Raw genomic sequence first — 18,222 nt, 5'->3', positions numbered from 1 at the left:
TGGACTACATCTTCCATCAGCTCTCCCTGCTGGTTGTGCTAGGTGGAAGTTGCAGTACTACAATAATGGGAGAACCACACCATTTCTAACCTGGACCTCATTTCTGTTGTTCTTCCCAATTCAAGTAGACCCAATGAAAAAGTGGTACATAAATCAATGTTAGCACAAATGCCATTAATTCAATTCTGTTGGAGGCTATCAAATTGGATTAGACCAGGGGAGGGGGTTGTGCAGTTTAACTGCAAGTCCCAACCACCTTAATCAGCATAGCAGGTGGTGCAGAAGTCTGTTACAGTCCAAAAACATCAGGAGGGCTGTACAATTGGTGAGGGTGTAAAGAGTTGCCTGCCCATGATGCAGATTATTTTGTGCACAAAATGTTTCAGGGTGCTTTTGTCCCCCCCCCCCCTTGTTTGAGAACTTGGCTAGCAGAACAAGCAAAACACAAGGGTGATCATTATTCCTCCCAACAGCAGAAGATCAGAAACGATGAGGCAGTGATAGGTCCACGTTCCAAATCAACCTAGTGCACCTGTAGTTTCCATAGAATTGGAACTTAGATCTTTGGTTTCTCTTATAAGTTCTGGGAATCTGCAAGGAAAATGGAATTGCCAAGACAATGATGGACAAGCTGGTGGAACGTTTATTTTATATCATTTAAGAAATCTGTACATTTCCTTGTCAGAACCAAGCTCTCTCAAAGCAACGTGTACTTTTGATATATATAAAGATATATATTGCAGTGGATACAAAACAAATCAGATTAACAGGAACATTCTGCTGAAATCACAGTCTTCCAATGTGAGTAAAATGCTGAGTGAAACAAAAAAAAGGGTGGTGGTGAGGAGTCTTTGAGATCCTTTAAAAGCAGGAGCCCTCAAACCCTCTAAGCCAAGGGCCAGTTCATGTCCCCCAGACTATTAGGGGTCTGGACTATATTTTGAAAAAAACCATGAACAAATTCCTATGCATACTGCACATATCTAATTTATAGTACAAGAAAGTATGCCAGAACAATACAGTATTTAAAATGATGAACAATTTTAACCAACATAAACTTACTAGTACTCCAATGGGAAATGTGGGCCTGTTTTTGGCTGATGAGATAGTCCAGTTATTAGGATTGTTGATGTTGTTGTTGTTGTGAGCCTTCCAAGTTGTTTCAGACTTAGGGCGACCCTAAGTTGGGGGTGGGGGTGGGTTACCTGACCTTGGAGGGCCACATCTCGCCCACAGTTTGGGGACCCCTGTTTTAAAGATTAGCAATTATAGAACCAAACACTCTTCATTTGGAAGGGAGTCCCAATAACATAGAATCATTGTTTATTTTAAACTACTTTGTGGATTCCAATAGCAATAAAACAGCTTTTTAAAAGTTAAGTAAAATAGGTTTAAAAAGTTTGATCTTTGTTGCCTCAAATTGTTAGATATGGCTCAAATGAACATAATGTTTAAAACTTACATCTGAATCTGCCTAGTTGGACTCTGCTATTAGGCATTTAGATCCTGATGTATTGATTGCCAATGTCCAAATTCAAATGCTACCCAAATTAGACTTTATAAATAGATGTTTGGCTTCCAAAATTGGATTTTAACAATTGGCATTCAACTCATCAGTCAAATGACAGATGTTATCTGTTCACTCTGTGTGACTCTGTTTTTGACGTCAACCTGGCAGTCATTTAGTAACAGGCAGGATATGTTAGCAAAATTGCAGCAGTGATGGAAACTTGGCATTTGATTTTGTGCAGGTTGAGCAGAATTTGAAATTTTCATATATTCCAAAATTGGCCATATGAGTGACTGAGGTAGTGCCATCTTTGCTTTCTGATAGTTCAGTTTGCACAAACATTGTTTAATGCTCAAAATTCTTTGGAAATTTGGATAAAATTGTCTTCAGGCTATATGTATAAGGTTATATGATACATAAATTAATTTCTTGATTTGTCTTGGGTCCCATAGCCAAGATATCTCATTATGTGTATGCAAATATTTCAAAATAAACACAAACAAACAAACAAAAATAACAACTCCCACACTGGTCCTAAAATCCAAAATACTTCTGATCACAAGCATTTCCAATACGGTATACCCAGGCTATACTCAGTATACCACTTAAAACTCTTGGTGTTCATAGAAACCAATTTTGAACCTTTCATTTTGTTAATTCATTGAAATCTCCCATTTACAGCATGGTAGAGGATGCTACTTTATGGAAGAACTGCTTATTCCTTCTATAATTCATAGAAGGAGGAATGCTAGCCTTCTTGCCTCACCTTCTGATGACTAGCTTGGAAGACATAGATCTTCCAAACCCAAGTTCCTTCTCACATCCTTCATTCCAGGCAGGGCAAAGTGCTGACATTTTGATGTCTCTGGCAGATTAGTATTGTAACTTGTCTACCCTCTTCCACGAGGGGCAAGGGCATATAATTAAACAGGAGGAGCTGTTTAAGGGTATCAACAAAACCAAAATAAATAAAGCCCCAGATCCAGATGGATTTTCTGCTTGGTAGTATTAAGTCATACAAGGAAGAACTGGCCCCACTACTATTCTCCGTAATAAATCATGTTATGCAGAAAGGAGTAATCCCAGATTCATGGGCGAGGCCACTGCAGTTCTTGTTATTAAGCAGAATAGACAAGACCAATCTCATTAGTAAATTGTGACTATAAACCATTCGCAGAAATTCAAGCAAATAGATTGAAACAATTTTTATTAAAAGTACTACACGAAGTTCAAGTTGGCTTTTTTCTAGGTAGACAGTTAAACAGAATGTGAGGACAGTTTTAAATAATAGAGATGGCAGAACAAGATCATAATAGAGATATTGCTCTACTATTTTTGGTTGCAGAGAAAGCCTTTGATAATGTCTGCTGGAAATTTATGGGAAAGGTACTAGAGAACTATGGAGTTGGTCAACAATTTAAGAGAGTGGTAGGCACCATTTATTCAAAACAAAGAGCTAAATTAAGAATAAGTGGTCAATTATCAAACCATATAGAGATACAAAAACATAAGTTACAGCAAACTCTTGATCATACAGAAGAATTAGTGCAGGTACACATACCAAATAAGAACCAGTAGCACCAAATCCTGTATAGACTTGTTCTCCATCTTTCTTCTGTAGCACCTTTTCCTGCCCCTTTCACTGTGTTCTGTTGTTCCTACTGATCCTGGGTGGTGTAATCTGGTAGTAAGGAGAGATGTTGACAAGTCCTTTCATGTCTGGCATCTTCAGATCTGTATATACTGTATTATTTATTTATTATTATTTCCTTTATTTGTACCCCGCCCTTCTCACCCCTGAGGGAGGGCTCAGGGCAGCCTCACAACAAGCACCATACGATGCCATCACCATCATAAAACATTCAACAAATATATTCAAACATTAAAACAGTTAATTAAAAACAATTGATTAAACATGCAAGTTAAAAACCAAATCCAAGTCTGGGTCAATTCATTGTCACGAGTTGCCTAAGTCTTCTTTTCACTTGCTGTTATTCACTGTTCGAATGCTTGGTCCCATAGTCAAGTCTTAAGTGATCTTAAACTTCATGATGGTTCATAACAGGAGATATGTTTGGACAGGTAGTCTTGTATAAATCAAGCTTATATATAAGTTGGAGATTGGTTTGGGGGATAGCACTATGGATTCTGATACGTTGACCCGTGGATAAGTCGAGGGTCATTCTGCAGAGAGGAAAAGGCACCAGTAGAATGTACTCACTCTCAGCCTCTCTCAGTCCAGTTTGTGCCCCCGGTCATTAAAATCCAAAGTGAAGAATGACCCGACGTTTGGAAAGCAATTCGATTTTGATGGCCCAGTGCTGATGTGGAACCGTCACTTCACCTCAGAGATGTGGAAGAAGTTGAAGGAACGCGGTGTCCCCTATGGATGGCGTGGCTTGCCACAAGCAGGTAACTGGCTGGGAGAGGGCAGTATGGGTTGTCAACAGAAAGGTGTAGTGAACAGGGGTTTATGTTGGATGCTTGACCTCATAGTTATTGCACGGATCCATCTCACTTTGGTCTGCAGGTGACAAATGTGACAGAGAAAAAGGAAAGCAAACTATTAGGCAGGTTTTGGGAGAGTTTATTTCTGATATATAGTAATGGATAAAAAGTTGAGACGAAAAAAATAGACAAAATAGGGTATTGGATAAAGGTTGGAATGAAGAAGGAAATGATTACGGAAGAATTTAGAGAAATAAAATTGACATGCTTCCATTGTATACAATTAGAACAATGATTTAAAAACTGGGTTAAAAATAATAAGAATGGAAGTAAGCTTAACCAATTCGAACAAATAATACAAAATGGAAGGGCTATAGAGGAGCATGAAAATTTGAAAGGAATAACTAGTGAAGTATATAAGATAATAATTGAAATAAAGGAAGGAAAAACAAAAAAATAACATCCTCAAGGAGGTCTGGGAAGAAGATTTAGGGATAAAAATAAATGAAACAGAGTGGCAACAATTATGGAGACAAAGACATTTAAAAGATTTATCAATACGGGTTAAAGAAAATTACTATAAGTTAATATGGAAATGGTACCTTACACCAGTAAGAATAGCAAATATAAATTAAAAACTACTCAAAAATTGATGGAGGGGATGGCAAGAATCAGGAAAATATATACATATATGGTGGCAATGTAAATATGTAAATGTTTTTTAGCGGAAAGTTTTTAGAGAAATAGAAGATATAATGAACATTGAAATAGAAAGAAGTCCTAGTATAGCTTTATTATCATTATATAATAATAAACAATTGAAAAAAGAGGATAAAGATGCGATAAAAAACTTATTAACAATAGCAAGACTGCTTATAGCAAGGAATTGGAAAAGAGAAATCTATATCTATATCTATATCTATCTATATCTATAATAAAAGTCAAAACTTGTATGCAGAGGACAAAAGTGTGGCGGTGTATGTGCTCGCTTTCTGATTGGCTGCCACTGTGGTCTCTGATTGGCCAGCCTGAAAGTTCAAAGATTCCGATTGGCTGGGCAGCGGTGCTATTTGCATATGGTCTCTGATTGGCCAGCTTCAAGAGGAGCCCCTGGTGGAGAAAAGAGTTCATGACAGAAACGGGGACATGAGAAAATTCCAAGATTTCGATTGGCTGGGCAGCGGTGCTATTTGCATATGGTCTCTGATTGGCCAGCTTCAATAGGAGCCCCTGGTGGAGAAAAGAGTTCATGACAGAAACGGGGACATGAGAAGGAAATTTGCATATGGTCTCTGATTGGCCAGCCTCAATTCCAAGATTCCGAGATGACAAAGAGAGGAAAGGAAAAGGCCAGAGGGGGCTGAGTCAGGCAATTACCAATACAGACCACACTTGGCACACAGAGCCTGCAAGACCGACTCGACATCCTACTGCAACCATGGATGATGGGACTTGCAGTACCATCACTCACATTCTGAGACCGCTGTTAACCTCATCCAATGACTGATCAGGACCAAACTTGGCACATAGACCTCTCATGACCCACTTTACGTCCTGGTGCGACTTGGAGGAAGATGCACCATGGACGATGGGACTTGCAATACCTGCACTCCCTTCCTAAAACCATTATAACTGCCAACAATGATGGATCAGGACCACAATTTACACAGAGAGCCCACATAGAGAGCCCACATAACCCACTCTACATCCTGGTGTGGTTTGGAAGAATTTGGCAATGGATGATGGGACTTGCAGTCACTTCACTCACTTCCTGAGACCACTGAGACCCTTGCCAATGACTGATCAAGACCAAACTTGGCACACAGAGTCCCCATGACCCACTCTACATCCTGGTGTACTTTCGAGGAGGACAGACCATGGATGATAGGACTTCAAGTACCTCCACTCTCTTCCCAAGACTGCTGCAACCCTCATCTAATGTCCGAACAAAACCAAACTTGGCACACAGAGCCCCCAAGACCCACTCTACATCCTACTGCGGTTTGGAGTAGGGCATACCATGGATGATGGGACTTGAAGTACCTCTACTCGCTTTCCGAGACTGCTGTGACCCTCAACAATGACTGAACAACACCAAACTTGGCACATAGACCTCTCATGACCCACTTTACGCCATGGTGTGGTTTGACTGTGGATCGAGCATGGATTATGGGACTTGCAGTCTCTTCGCTCAATTCCTGAGACCACTGCAACCATCATCCAATTTCCGATAAGGACCAAACTTGGCACACCGGGTCTCCATGATGCACTCTACATCCTGGTGTGGTTTGGAGGATGATGCACCATGTACGGTGGGACTTGCAGTTCCTTCACTCACTTAGTGAAACTACTGAGACCCTCATCCAATGACTGATGAAGACCAAACTTGGCACACAGAACCCCCATGGCCAACTCAACATTCTGGTGAGGTTTGGGGGAGAACAGACTATGGATGATGGGATTTCAAGTACCTCCACTCACTTCCCAAGACTGCTGCAACCCTCGTCTAATGACCAATCAAGACCAAACTTGGCACACAGAGCCCCCATGAGAGACTCTACATCCTGGTGCTGTTTGGAGGAGGATGGACAATGGATGATGGGACTTGCAGTACCTTCACTCACTTCCTGAAACCACCGTGACATTCATCCAAATACCAATAAAGACCAAACTTGGCACAGAGAGCCCCCATGGCCAACTCAACATTCTGGTGATGTAGAGGGAGACTATGGATGATGGGACTTGCAGTACCTTAACTCATTTCCTGAGACTGCTGTGACCCTCATCCAATGACTGATCAAGACCAAACTTAGCACACAGAGCCTCCATGACCCTCTCTCCATCCTGGTGCAGTTTGGAGGATGATGGACCACAGACGATAGGACTCACAGTACCTTCACTAACTTCCTGAGACCACTGCGAGCCATATAAATAACTGATAAAGACCAACCTTGATATACAATTCCTTTCTCTAATCCAAAAACAAACAATACCCTTTTAAAATAACCCGGGCAGCGCCGGGTACCCAAGCTAGTATACAATAAAAGTCAAAACTTGTATGCGGCGGATGTGTGGCGGTGTATGTGCCGGCTTTCTGATTGGCCAGCCTGAAAGTTCCACGATTCTGATTGGCTGCTGCTGTGGTGCTATTTGCATATGGTCCCTGATTGGCCTGCTTCAACAGGAGCCCCTGGTGGAGAAAAGGGTTCATGACAGGAATGGGGACATGACAGAAGGAAATTTGCATTTGGTCTCTGATTGGCCAGCCTCAGTTCCAAGATTCTGAATGGCTGCCGCTGTGGTGCTATTTGCATATGCTCCCTGATTGGCCTGCTTCAACAGGAGCCCCTGGTGGAGAAAAGGGTTCATGACAGAAACAAGGACATGACAGAAGGAAATTTGCATTTGGTCTCTGATTGGCCAACCTCAATTCCAAGGTTCCGAGATGACAAAGAGGAAAGGAAAAGGCCAGGGGAGGCTGGGTCAGAAAATTACCAATACAGAGCCCACAAGACCCACTCGACATCCTACTGCAGTTTGGAGGAGGATGAACCATGGATGATGGGACTTACAGTCCCATCACTCACATTCTGAGACTGCTGTTAACCTCATCCAATGACTGATCAGGACCAGACTTGGCACACAGACCTCTCATGACCCACTTTACGTCCTGGTGTGTTTTGGCCAGGGATGGACCATGGATTATGGGACTTGCAGTACCTTTGCTCAATTCCTGCAACCCTCATCCAATTACCAATAAAGACCAAACTTGGCACACTGAGTCTCCATGATGCACTCTACATCCTGGTGCGGTTTGGGGGAGGATGCACCATGGGCGATGGGACTTGCAATACCTCCACTCCCTTCCTGAGACCATTAAAACTGTCAACAGTGATGGATCAGGATCACAATTCGCACAGAGAGCCCGCATGACACACTCTACATCCTGGTGCGGTTTGGAAAAATTTGGAAATGGATGATGGGACTTGCAGTCACTTCACTCACTTCCTGAGACCACCAAGACCCTCACCAATGACCGATCAAGACCAAACTTGGCACACAGAGTTCCCATGACCCACTCTACATCCTGGTGCACTTTCAAGGAGGACAGACCATGGATGATGGGACTTCAAGTACCTCCACTCCCTTCCCAAGACTGCTGCAACCCTCATTTAATGTCCGATCAAGACCAAACTTGGCACACAGAGCCCCCATGACCCACTCTACATCTTGATGCTGTTTGGAGGAGGGTTGACCATGGATTATGGGACTTGCAGTACCTTTACTCATTTACTGAAACCACTGCGACCCTAATCCAATGACTGATAAAGACCAAACTTAGCACACAGAGCCCCCATGGATGATGGGACTTCAAGTACCTTCACTCACTTCCTGAAAACAATGCCACCGTCATCCAATGACCAATAAAGACCAAACTTGGCATACAGAAGCGCCATTATCCACTTTCTCTAATAACCTGGGCAGCGCCGGGTCCCCAAGCTATCTATATCTATATATATAATAAAAGTCAAAACTTGTATGCGGCGGATGTGTGGCAGTGTATGTGCCGGCTTTCTGATTGGCCAGCCTGAAAGTTTGCATATGGTCCCTGATTGGCCTGCTTTAACAGGAGCCCCTGGTGGAGAAAAGGGTTCATGACAGAAACGGGGACATGACAGAAGGAGATTTGCATATGGTCTCTGATTGGCCAGCCTCAATTCCAAGATTCCGAGATGGCAAAGAGAGGAAAGGAAAAGACCAGAGGGGGCTGAGTCAGACAATTATCAATACAGACCACACTTGGCACACAGAGCCCCCATGACCCACTCGACATCCTACTGCAACCATGGATGATGGGACTTGCAGTGCCATCAGTCACATTCTGAGACCGCAGTTAACCTCATCCAATGACTGATCGGGACCAAACTTGGCACATAGACCTCACATGACCCATTTTATGTCCTGGTGTGTTTTGGCTGGGGATGGACCATGGATTATGGGACTTGCAGTATCTTTGCTCAGTTCCTGAGACCACTGCAACCCTCATCCAGTCATCGATAAAGACCAAATTTGACACACTTGAGTCTCTATGATGCACTCTACATCCTGGTGCAGTTTGGGGGAGAATGCACCATGGACGATGGGACTTGCAATACCTGCACTCCCTTGCTGAGACCATTACAACTGCCAACAGTGATGGGTCAGGATCACAATTCGCACAGAGAGCCCACATGATCCACTCTACATCCTGGTGCAGTTTGGAAAAATTTGGAAATGGATGATGGGACTTGCAGTCACTTCACTCACTTCCTAAGACCACTGAAACCATCGCCAATGACAGATCAAGGCCAAACTTGGCACACAGAATCCCCATGACCCACTCTACATCCTGGTGCACTTTCTAGGAGGACAGACCATGGATGATGGGACTTCAAGTACCTCCACTCCCTTCCAAAGACTGCTGCAACCCTCATCTAATGTCCGATCAAGACCAAACTTGGCACACAGAGCCCCCATGAACAACTCTACATCCCGATGCTGTTTGGAGGAGGACGGACGATGGATGATGGGACTTCACTCACTTCCTGAAACCACAGTGACACTTATCCAAATACCAAGAAAGACCAAACTTGGCACAGAGAGCCCCCTTGGCCAACTCAACATTCTGGTGAGGTTTGGGGGAGAACAGACTATGGATGATGGGACTTCAAGTACCTCCACTCACATCCCAAGACTTCTGCAACAGTCATCTAATGACCAATCAAGACCAAACCTAGCACACAGAGCCCCCATGACCCACTCTGCATCCTGCTGCAGTTTGAAGGAGGATGGACTTTGGATGATGGGACTTGCAGTACTTTCACTCACTTACTGAAACCACTGCCACCCTCATCCAATGACTGATAAAGACCAAACTTGGCACACAGAACCCCCATGACCCACTCTATATACTGCTGCTGTTTGGAGAAGGGTTGACCATGGATGATGGGACTTCAAGTACCTTGACTCACTTCCTGAAAACAATGCAACCATCATCCAATGACCAATAAAGACCAAACTTGGCATAGAGAACCACCATTACCCACTTTCTCTAATAACCCGCGCAGCGCCGGGTCCCCAAGCTAGTAAATATATAAATAGAAGAGTGGTACAAGGAAGTATGGAAATTGGGAATAAATGATAAGCTGTCATGTATATTAAAAGTTAAAAGAGGCACATGGAAACAAAGTGACACAACCTCTGATGATGCCTGCCACAGATGGAGGCGAAACACCAGGAGAGAATGCTTCTAGAACATGGCCATATAGCCCAAAAAACCTACAACAACCTCATTCATTTTATTTGACCTGATTAGCTGTCCCTATCAAGTGGCTAATCTTCATAGGGAGGAATACCTTACCCTTTCAGATATGGGGAAAGGACTAAAAGTGGAAATGCTGATGTTTATGTGACTAAAGGAAATGCCCTTTCTTATTGGTGCTTGCAGTGTGTCCATTATGTTACAGGGCTTAGTTATGCGCACTCAACTGCTGCGTGCATAGCTAAAAAATTAATTAATTAAAAGTGGCTGATTTCTGTGAAGCAAAAGTGGTTCGGTATCTTGAAAAATGTGTACTGAGGGAGAAGAAAAAGACAAGAAAGCTTCTTTCATTTATTTTCTAATTTTTATGTTTTAAAAAACGAATATCTTAATGGTTTTTGGTGTCACTATGTTTCAAGTGGTTTCCCCATAATCTGTACTGTCCTTTTGAAGACATAGACCTGGGGGGACAGGAAGTCTTTAGAAGGCTAGCATGAACATCTTGTGACATTTGCCTGAGTGAAAGGAACAGCCTGCTCCATTGTTGCTGCCGGTCTTTGGCTTCTAGGAGTTATCTCTCTTGCTTCTCCATGCCCACTCGCCTTAGCTTGACAAGCGCACTGTCTGCCCTGAATCTCTGTAGTGTGATGGGAGGAGGATCCATCTTCAGATAGAAAGAGAGTGAGGCAGTGGGGGGGGGGGGGGGGGGGGAACTGGCTCCGGAGAGTTTTCGTTTGCGGCAGTTCGTTGTGAGTTGCCAAAGGACCCTTGAGACAGTTGCCAGTTCCTATTATTATTATTATTATTATTATTATTATTATTATTAGCCCTGGCTGCACAATGGGTTAAACCCTTGTGTTGGCAGGATTACTGACCAATAGGTCAACGGTTTGAAACTGGGGAGAGCAGGCCGAGCTCCCTCTGTAAGCTCTAGCTCCCCATGCGGGGACATGAGAGAAGCCTCCCACAAGGATAGTAAAGAAGATCACTCATCTGGGCATCCCCTGGGCAACATCCTTTTAGACAGCCAATACGCTCACACCAGAAGCGACTTGCAGTTTTTCAAGTAGCTCCTGACACGAAAAAAAAAATATTATTATTATGCACTACATTTATATACCACTTTTCTCCCCCTGAAGAAACTCAAAGCAGTTTCCAACATAATAAAGGCAAGGGAAGTCCAGTACAAAGAGAGAAAAGGAAAGCATGTGTGAAAGAGAGAACAAACGTATGGAAACCTGGCAGATTTTTTTTTCTCTGTTTGCAGTACTGTAGTACAAAAGGGATGATCAAACGAAGTAAGGCTTATGGTAAACATATTAGAAACAAGCCTGAAACCATTACTCAATGTTCTGAACATTTTGACTGATTCATCAGAGGTTATGATTCAGGTTTCAAACAAAAGAAGCTCCACTCTTCCAGTGAAAGGCTGCTCCAAATTGGTGCTGAAAAAAGAAATTAGAAGTTCCTTTGCTTCATTAAGCAGAAATATTACTAAACTTGATTATATGTTATTTTTCTTTAAGTTTTCCAGTATACCGTTCATGGATTCATGCATATTTCATAGCTCTCTAGAACAGAAAGGGAGTAGAGACTCGGTTCCCTGGGACAGTGTGGGAATGAAGGATCCTTCCTACAGCCTCCCCTCATCCTGCCCACCTACACTCGCAAACTTCGTTAGCTGTGTCAGAGGCAATGATCTAGGACTCCCTCTCCCACAGAAGCAGATGATACTATCAGATTATCAAATTCAGATAATTAAGTAAAGTGCTAAGTGCATTGTTCAGTCTTCTCAACACACATGCAACAGCTCTGTGTCATATGTACATATACAGTTATCACATGAGTCTAGTTGTCAGTGCACTTGCCATTTTTTATTATTCATATCTATATATGGGATACCGCTCTGGCCTATGCCTGTGTGTAATGTATTCCGTGTTCTTTGCATATGTCTGTGCCTACACCAACACCTTTTTTATTTTTCACAATCTCCTTCACTCATCTAAAGCAGAGGCGGGCAATGTGTTTTGGCCCAGCAGCAAAATTTAATTTGGAAATGTGGTACCATCCCTGTATTTGTGGGGAACGTGTCCAAAAATACGCTTTCCCCATGCACAGCAGAAACCATGTTTAGACTGTATTTGATCTAGAAGCATGCCATAGCATGACACTGGAAGGCCTAGAGAAGCCCATAAACACTTCTGGGGGCAGGGGAGACTATTTTGGAGCGTAGGTAAGTGAAACCATGGATATTAAATCCATGGATAATAGGGTTGGACTTTCCTCTGAAATACATCTATATCACCTGGTATTCACTGGCACTCTCCCATCCATGTACTAAACAGGATAGACCTTACTTGTTTCCAGACAGAGCCTGGTGTCTTTCAATTATTTAGACTTAAATGCTTTTAATTTCTTTTTATCTCCAGTTACTATATCCCAGTGGTTGTCACTGATAATTCATTAGGGATGCACATAGTGCTGGAGAAAGAAAGTGAGGATGTTGCTGAAGATGTTCAAGGGCATGGTGTTGGCATAATGAAAATCACGCATAGTTCAGGTTTTATCAGTCCACACACTGTCTTGCCAAAGAAAGAAAATATGCCACGCAGATGATCAGTAAAGAACAAGTAGTTTAGTCTTTGTAATGCAGAGCAATATATATATACAATCATGTGGACAGTTGCATTGACTCACACGATGTCCTCTGAGAGAGATTCAAATGATCTTTCAGTGTCCGTGTGGAAGATCTCCTTCCAGCAGTTCATGAAGCAAGAACTGTCTCTTTCTCCTGCACAGCTCAAGCCTAAAAATGTAACTGTTGCCAAAACTCCCAGACTCGGCTTGCTCCCCGGGCGTTTCCCAACCAATCAGCTTTGTGCCTTGCATTTTCAGTTAACACACTCACCAACAGATTTCTTACATCTCCAATACTTGGATAGGGAACCTCTCCAAACCACAATATTGCCCTGTCCCAAAAATGTAGTAAAGGCCACAACTTTAGACCCAAGACTGGGACCCAAGAACTGGATGACTATGCTTTGAGTCTCCTTTGGAGAGAAAAAGTGGAATATAAATAAATAAACATAATAACAACTATGCATTCTTCACCACCCAAGGAAATAATAGGCTACTGTTTCTAGAATAGCAGACTGGGCCTTAGCCACATCTGCCGGTACACTTTCCATTTTTATTGTATTTCCTGTTTGTTCAGAATGCAAAAAGTATTTAATAAAGTACTAAACTGTTTGTGTCTTCAAATTGCCGGTTGATTTATGGCAATTTCATGAATTTTGTAGAATTTTCTTAGGCAAACACACAGTTTATTTCCACCCTGTCAGGTGTCCTTGGATTTCTTAAAGTGAAGAAGACAAGATGCTATTTCAAGTAGATGAGTTTGGAATTTCTGTTTCCTTGGAAACTCTGCTAGGATTGCAGGATTGCAGGACAATGCACCGTATCATTATAATTAACCTGAACATTGCCCGTTCTGTCCTCTTCTGGGTTCCTTAGTGCAAAGGGCATTCTTAATCACAGGTCTGTGGGTTCTCCTGCCATTTATATGAATGTTTGTGTTGTTTTCCATGCCTGTCTCCTACCGACCGTTTGTTTTGTTCTGCAGTCATTTCCTCCACGTTGGAGCTTCTCAAAAATGCTGCCAACAGCAGGCTGTTCAATGAGACCACCTCCCCAGACGGCTGCGTCCGCTGTGCTGTGGTTGGGAATGGGGGAATTCTGAATGGATCCCACCAAGGCAAGGAGATAGATGCTCATGACTTTGTCTTCAGGTATAATGAGGTTGGCAATCTCCCTCTCTTGGAAGGGGCACCAGGCCCAATTTGGGATGGTCATGGGGCGGGTGGTGGTGGTGGTGTAGGATTCCCCAGGGAGAGGGCTGAAGGATTCCTCCAGTCTGAAGCTTTCCAGATTTAGAAGCTCTGAACCACCAATCTACTTATTCCTTGGAGCTAATGGGCACGTGTTTCTCAGAGCCCCTGTCCTTTCACTTTTTGTCACCATGCAGGCTTAATGGGGCAGTGATCAAGGGCTTTGAGGCTGATGTTGGAACAAAGACTTCCTTCTATGGTTTCACAGTAAACACCATGAAGAATTCCCTCATTGCTTACGCAGAGTATGGCTTCACCCAAATCCCACAGGCTAAGGTAAATGCATCACTGCAAGACATATTGTTTGGTTTTGCTCTTTGTTAACATATACGGCTTCAGTCTGTAAGAAGTGTAAGTAGACCAAGAGCTTTATGTGAGGCCATATCTCAAGTGCTCTTTGATCTTCACTAAATTGAAGATTCCATCTGAAAAGGAGATTCCACTTGAACATTAGGAAGAACTTCCTGACTGTGAGAGCTGTTCAGTAGTGGAACTCTCTGCCCCGGAGTGTGGTGGAGGCTCCTTCCTTGGAGGCTTTTAAACAGAGGCTGGATGGTCTGTCGGGGGTGCTTTGAGTGCAATTTTCTTGCTTCTTGACAGGGGGTTGGACTGAATGGCCCATGGGGTCTCTTCCAACTCTATGATTCTGTGATTCTATGAAATTGAGTTCATAGTGGTAGGCTTCGAGAAAACATCTGCCTGAGAAATTGGAGGAGAAGAAAGGTGATAGAAATAAATATGTAGCAATGCAGCCTGATACAGACAATGCTTAAGGAATACATTCACATTCTTGTTTCCCTTGTTACTTTATTGTTATCTAATAGTCATAAATGCTAGTAAACACCCATCATGGATACATGAGGTAAACGTTTTCCAAGAGGAAGAGATCCAAAGGCTTTCAGGAGCACAAAATGCTTCCTACACGAGAAGACACTCAGAAAATGAGGCCTCAGCACCTTCAATAACCACTTCATACAGACTGTTATTGGGTTGGAGTCGATCAGAAAACCATATAGAGTATCTGCTTGTTACCAAGATGTCACTTTGTTATAAGTGCCTTGAATGCAATTTTCCTGCTTCTTGGCAGGGAATTGGACTGGATGGCCCATGAGGTCTCTTCCAACTCTATGATTCTGTGATTCTATGTTTTTGTTGCAGGCCTTATGTTATGAATCTTGTTCTTTTTTGTGTTTTACATTCTGTTTTGTCTTGGCTTCAGGACATACGATACATTTTCATTCCGTCAGATAAACGAGATTACCTAATGCTGAAATCTGCCCTCCTGGGCATCCCTGTTCCAGAGGGCTATGACAAAGGTGACAAGTAAGTGTTCCCCTTCATTTGCTTCTCTTTCCTGCCACTACTGTAACCATTATTGGCCTTTTTCATTATTGTTAATGTACTCATATTGACCTGTGGATAATTAACAGGTTTTTTTGGATTGATTTTTTCCATTTTTTTAGACTTGCATATGAGAATATATGTTGCACTTTATTACCTTAAATATGCTTTGAAATTCTAAAATAATCAAAGTTCCTCAAGAATGACACCACTCCAGCAAAATTTCAGAAAGATGAACAAATATCATTCCTTAGACTAGGGGTTCTCAAACTTTTTCAGCTGCGGAGCCCTTTCTGAAGCAAAAGTTTCTTGTAGACCCCTAAGAAATGTTTATATATTATAAAAAAAATCTTCAATCAACAGGGAAACACTAAATTACATTCTGGTGCAATTTTTAACAACTAGAGTGCCAGGGGCAGCTATTTTGCCCTGGAAGGCTATTGTGGCTGGGTTTACGAAGTTTGTATGCCAGCGGACAAGAGCAGGTGATGAAATGGGACCTGAGCTGTATTTCTCATTTCTTTCTTCCATTGAAATATGCACACACACATACACACACAGGCTCATGGAAAAGACACACAGAGAAATAAGTTTATCATCATCTTGCTCACACAGTTTATCTGCAGATACCTGTGGCACATAGTACACGAAGGGGACCATTGCGCATGAAGGGAACTAGACCTGCTCATCACCATTTTCATTGCAATCAAAATCTGCCAAAATGCTGGCAAGAGGCCACTTCGTGCACGTGTGTGTGTGTACATTCACTTGTGCAAGTGTTGCATTTGGAGGTAGTTCTCCCCACTTGCCATCTCTACCAACATCACAGTCTTGATGGGATGGCAAAAATGTAGTTAACAGGGTGAGGAATAAATTCATCGCCATTAGGGTGTTTTGTACCTGCATGTAGCTCAATCGCAGGCATCCAAAAATGGAAGTCACCCACTTGTGTGTGAGCTCTACCAGTGTTCAGGGCAATTTCTTCCCCCAATGTACCAGAGACTAATATAATTACGTGTGTCCATTGACTACAATTTTATTCTTTCTTTCCTGGAAACTTTCCAAGGTCTGGCAACAGATAGCCAGGGTACTGGCACTCCTTTATGGACTGCCACTTTGAGTTGCACTGCCCCAGAAAGTCTCATGTGGTTTTTCTGTCCTGGAATGTGAAAGATTTTCTGCCCTGGAAGTTTAGACTGTGCTCTGCAAACCACACACATCTCAATATATGACAAATGGGGCCATTGTTCACTCGACTTGTTCAGTTCTTTTCCCTGTTGTGAGGCCAGCTGAGAGCTGTATAATGGTTGATATTCTATGAAGCTGTTTCTATTTTCTTTCCACAGGCCACAGAAATACTTTGGATCTAATACATCTGCAGAAAAGTTCAAGTTGCTTCACCCAGAATTCATGTATTATCTGACAGAAAGGTAACGCTTTGAGCCTTGAACATGGCAACAAAGCCTGTTGTTGGCATCCGTTGAAGATGTGACTCAGTAGCCACATAAGTACTAATTGTATTTTTCATATTGGTGGGCAGGAGTGGGAGGATGAGGAGGAAGGATTCATATCCTATTCTTTGAATTCTGGAAACCTGTTCTATTAACCAAGTCTCCCCACCAGAGTCATATCCTGAGAGATTTTGTAAAACTCATACAAATGGGCAGTAGTCATACCATTCTGCCTTGTCATACTTCCTTCAAGCACAATGAAAGAAGAACCTGCTTCAAAGCCCACCTACCTCAGAAGTGTAGAGAGCTAGCATATCCTATGCGTAGCCCAAAAGTTAGACATCTTTTGCTTGCTGAATTTTATGGTTTATTTTTTACACCTGGCTCAGATGGTGTAGTAGTCTGTTTTTCCTGATTTCTGACAAAATATTTCTTTCCCATTTATAGGTTCTTAAAATCAGAAATAATAAATTCTCAGTTTGGGCATCTCTACATGCCCAGCACTGGAGCAATTATGCTTTTAACAGCTCTGCATACATGTGATCAGGTAAGACTCCTTCTGATCTTTCCCTGATTATTTGGTAACACAAGATAGAAATTTAAAGCTATTTGTTTGTTGTTGTTCATTCGTTCAGTCGTCTCCGACTCTTTGTGACCTCATGGACCAGCCCACGCCAGAGCTCCCTGTCAGCCGTCACCACCCCCAGCTCCTTCAAGGTCAGTCCAGTCACTTCAAGGATGCCATCCATCTATCTTGCCCTTGGTCAGCCCCTCTTCCTTTTACCTTCTACTTTCCCCAGCATATTTCAAAAGCTATTTGAAAGGGTGCAAAATGACTCCCACTCCCCCCCCCTCAGTACATTAGTATCCTGCTAGTGACTTATATACCAGATAAGTGTAGGTTACATGTGTGTCAATTTCTAGAGAACATGTCATGAAGCTCAAAAAGCACTGTGTCCATTTTCCCCCATAGCAAGGTGTAGGACCAGCATGGCCCTCCTGTTGGGTATAGTGAGACTCTGCCCCTGACACTAGAGCACCAGAAGGAGTAACCATGCCCTGCCTGTCACTGCTGCTTCAGAGGTTCTGTGGGGTCTTTCCTCAAAGCATCAGTGAGTGTGATCTAGGACACTGCTGACACAAGTGGCCTCTCAGAGCATGTTCTTCTGTGCAGAAATTCCTAGTTCTGAGGAAAGGCCTGTCAGAAAAAAAGATGGTTCTTTGTGGCTAATGCTTCTCTCCATTGAGCCCACACATTCTCCATCTTGATTTCAGAGATGGGAG

At 42.7% G+C, this 18,222-nt stretch overlaps 1 protein-coding gene and 1 long non-coding RNA gene across 2 annotated transcripts in view; one reads left to right on the top strand and one right to left on the bottom strand.

Moving 5' to 3' along the window:
• Positions 1–18,222, top strand: part of ST6GALNAC2 (ST6 N-acetylgalactosaminide alpha-2,6-sialyltransferase 2) — a 45,248-nt gene that overhangs the window by 22,386 nt on the left and 4,640 nt on the right. Inside the window, exons 4-9 of the mRNA XM_060764602.2 lie at positions 3,748–3,922; positions 13,882–14,047; positions 14,284–14,422; positions 15,366–15,469; positions 16,834–16,917; positions 17,386–17,485. Of these exons, the coding sequence (XP_060620585.2) occupies positions 3,748–3,922; positions 13,882–14,047; positions 14,284–14,422; positions 15,366–15,469; positions 16,834–16,917; positions 17,386–17,485 (768 nt within the window). The remainder of the gene's footprint in view (positions 1–3,747; positions 3,923–13,881; positions 14,048–14,283; positions 14,423–15,365; positions 15,470–16,833; positions 16,918–17,385; positions 17,486–18,222) is intronic.
• On the bottom strand, positions 621–4,697 carry LOC137096070 (uncharacterized). The gene is made up of 2 exons (XR_010909223.1): positions 3,732–4,697; positions 621–3,191 (listed from the first exon to the last, which is right to left on the bottom strand). It is a non-coding gene; the product is annotated as an uncharacterized lncRNA (long non-coding RNA).

Source organism: Anolis sagrei, chromosome 2, assembly GCF_037176765.1.
Source record: "Anolis sagrei isolate rAnoSag1 chromosome 2, rAnoSag1.mat, whole genome shotgun sequence".
NCBI lineage: Eukaryota > Metazoa > Chordata > Lepidosauria > Squamata > Dactyloidae > Anolis > Anolis sagrei.
This window is presented reverse-complemented; position numbering and strand designations above follow the sequence as displayed.